Raw genomic sequence first — 2,662 nt, forward strand, 5'->3', positions numbered from 1 at the left:
CCCATGGATCATATGTATAATTCACCCCCCCCCCCCCCACACACACAAAAAAAGGGGGGTGAAAACCTGCTAGTCACAGCACCAGGACCAGCTCAGGAGAGGAGACGAGAGGCAAGGATGCAAAGGAGCAGAACAGAAAGAGGAGGGAGGGAGAGAGGGGGATGAGGTAATCAATGGTCAGGAGGGATGCACTGCCAAAGTATGGGGAGGGGGTTCTTGGTGTCTCACAGCTTTCGTCCTATCTATTTATCATCCTTTCAGCTACTAGCAGCCTGCTGCCTCCAGCCAGGCTATAAAACCTGTAATAACAGCAACAAACTATGGAGCAACCTCACAGATAGACATCAAACAGGAACTGTATGTCAGCCTGACTCAAGAACTGAGGTTGTTAAGGTGAAGAAGACATGGAAATCAGGAGAGGTCAGCTTTTTGAAAAGCTTCTTTCCTTGCATCCCCACAGAATGGTGTCTCAGGCTGTCCTTCCCCCACAGCCTCCCCACAGAAAAGCAAACAAGTGGATCAGGTGCAAATGTAGGGAGATGACAGACTCTTTTTATGGCTGCTGACGTGAGTACACACTAGAGAGCATCCAACATCTCACACTCCCAAGGTTGTTGGACACACCCACACACGCACGCACGCACGCACGCACGCACGCACGCACGCACGCACGCACACGAACGCACGCACGCACGCGCGTGCGTGCGCACACGCACACGCACGCGCACGCACACACACACACACACACACACACACACACACACACACACACACACACACACACACACACACACACACACACACAATAACCACAATAACCACAATGGCGATGACTGGTTTACATCGGTGATTCTCAAACTTTTTAATTTGTAGGACTCTGGGACCCCAATCTAATCTACAATGTAAAGTCCTCAGTGTTCATTTAACTCTGAGAGTGTAGGCTACTCTCTGACTTACACACCAGTAATGGTCCATTTTTGGTTCATAACTAGTGTCAATCTGCAGACCCCCTGGAACCCTCTCAAGGCCCACTGGGGGTCCCCATACCCCATGTTGAGAACCAGTGGTTTAAAGTATTGATGTGACCCACACAGCGAAGCCCCGCCTCACACAGCCAACTCTCATCCCGATCCGCGCTGACACAGAGACAGGCCACTAATTGCGAATTAGACAGGGCACCCAAGGTTTAAAAATGGATCATTATCCATCAATGCATGCAATTGCTAATCCACTGGACTTAACCACACCCCTCTTCCCATATCCATCGCTGATCCTATCTCCCTCCATCCCTCTCCCCGTTAACTGTTGTCCTCAGCTTTGTTATTGTCACACGGAAAGCCGGCAACGTTCAGCTGTGTCATCTCTCCAGGGACTTGATGCGTGCCGGTGGCTATTCCATGATGGAGGCACCTCCGCCGGTCTTCTCCCCCCAGCCCCATGCAGTCCCAACCCAGCCCCCTGCCTGCTTGCCTGAACACACAGGACAAGTAGCATGCTGTGCTGTTTGTTTCTGCCTAGGGCTGGTGGCGGCAGGGTAACCAGGGATAGGCATAGGGCCATAGGCGGTATAAAGGTGGTATAGGTGGTATAAAGGGTGTATAGGCTCTGTATGTTGTGTCCATAAGGGGTGTATGTATGTGTGTATGCACAATTCATACGGCATGCACAGTCAAATCTCTGGAGTGTTGTTTAACTCTGAAAGTTCCCAAGTTTAACGTAGACTATACTCCAGATTTGACTTGTGTCTGTGGTCCGGCTCACATCCCTCCAGATTCCCCCCCCCCCTCTCTCTCTCTCCTCCTCTCCATCCTCCTCACCTGGTCCATGTTCTTCAGCGTGCCTCCTCCCTCCTCCGATTCCCAGTCATGGCACAATATCACCGGCGTCCCCTCGCTTTCCTTTTCAGCGTTCCTGTCTCCCCCCACCCCACCCCGGGTGACAGCAGTCCTTGTCCTCTCCTCACATAGGCGAGGCAGCCTGTCAGCCGACTGTGCCTCTCTGGAGAGGCATGCTTCTCTCCTTCTCTCTGCCGTTGCACCTCTCCTTCTGTCTCTTTGATGGTGACAGTTACATCCAGTCAATGCTAATCTTTTGTCCTTTTTTTGGCTTCTGTCCCCTTATTCCTGGCTGTTTTGCGTGAGTCCAGAGGGCAACCCGGGCGTGTGCATGGAACCTCGTTGCACTGATACGGCAGTCACATAGAGGGAGACTCCCGCGCGCTCTCTCTCTGTCTCTCGATCTCTCGCTTGTTCGCTGTGCAAGCTGGCCCCTTGCCTCCCTTCTCCCCCTGCTGCCCCCTCCCTTCTCTTCTCTTCAATCCCCTCCCTCTCCCTCTCTCTCTCTCTCTCCTTCCCTCCTCCTTCCCATCTCCCCTCCCCCTCTTAACAGAGCCACAATAAGGACAAATGAGGGAAAAGGAGGGAGGAGGGTGAAGGATTGGGGTTGGTGGGACTGGACCATGTGACTCAGAGAGGTCTGAGGGACCCTCTACCAGCTGTCCAGCTCTCATGCTTCCCTCAAAAACTCTGTTGCCATTGACAACAGCTGCTGTGGAGAACACCAGCCATAGGTCCCCTGACACAAAGCTATTGGCTGACAGGATTTATGGCCCCCGCCCCTATTTCGGGGGAGCACATTGGGACATGTAGTCCTGGCACTCTGA

At 52.9% G+C, this 2,662-nt stretch overlaps 1 protein-coding gene across 1 annotated transcript in view; it reads right to left on the bottom strand.

Moving 5' to 3' along the window:
* The window catches only part of arhgap23a (Rho GTPase activating protein 23a), a 69,433-nt gene extending 67,373 nt beyond the window's left edge, over positions 1-2,060 (bottom strand). The window contains exon 1 of the mRNA XM_084070902.1: positions 1,818-2,060. Within this exon, the coding sequence (XP_083927028.1) occupies positions 1,818-1,826 (9 nt within the window). The 5' untranslated portion in view covers positions 1,827-2,060. The remainder of the gene's footprint in view (positions 1-1,817) is intronic.
* Positions 2,061-2,662: the final 602 nt, after the last annotated feature.

This window comes from Gymnoscopelus microlampas, assembly GCF_963454915.1.
Source record: "Gymnoscopelus microlampas genome assembly, chromosome: 11".
NCBI classification, from domain to species: Eukaryota; Metazoa; Chordata; class Actinopteri; order Myctophiformes; family Myctophidae; genus Gymnoscopelus; species Gymnoscopelus microlampas.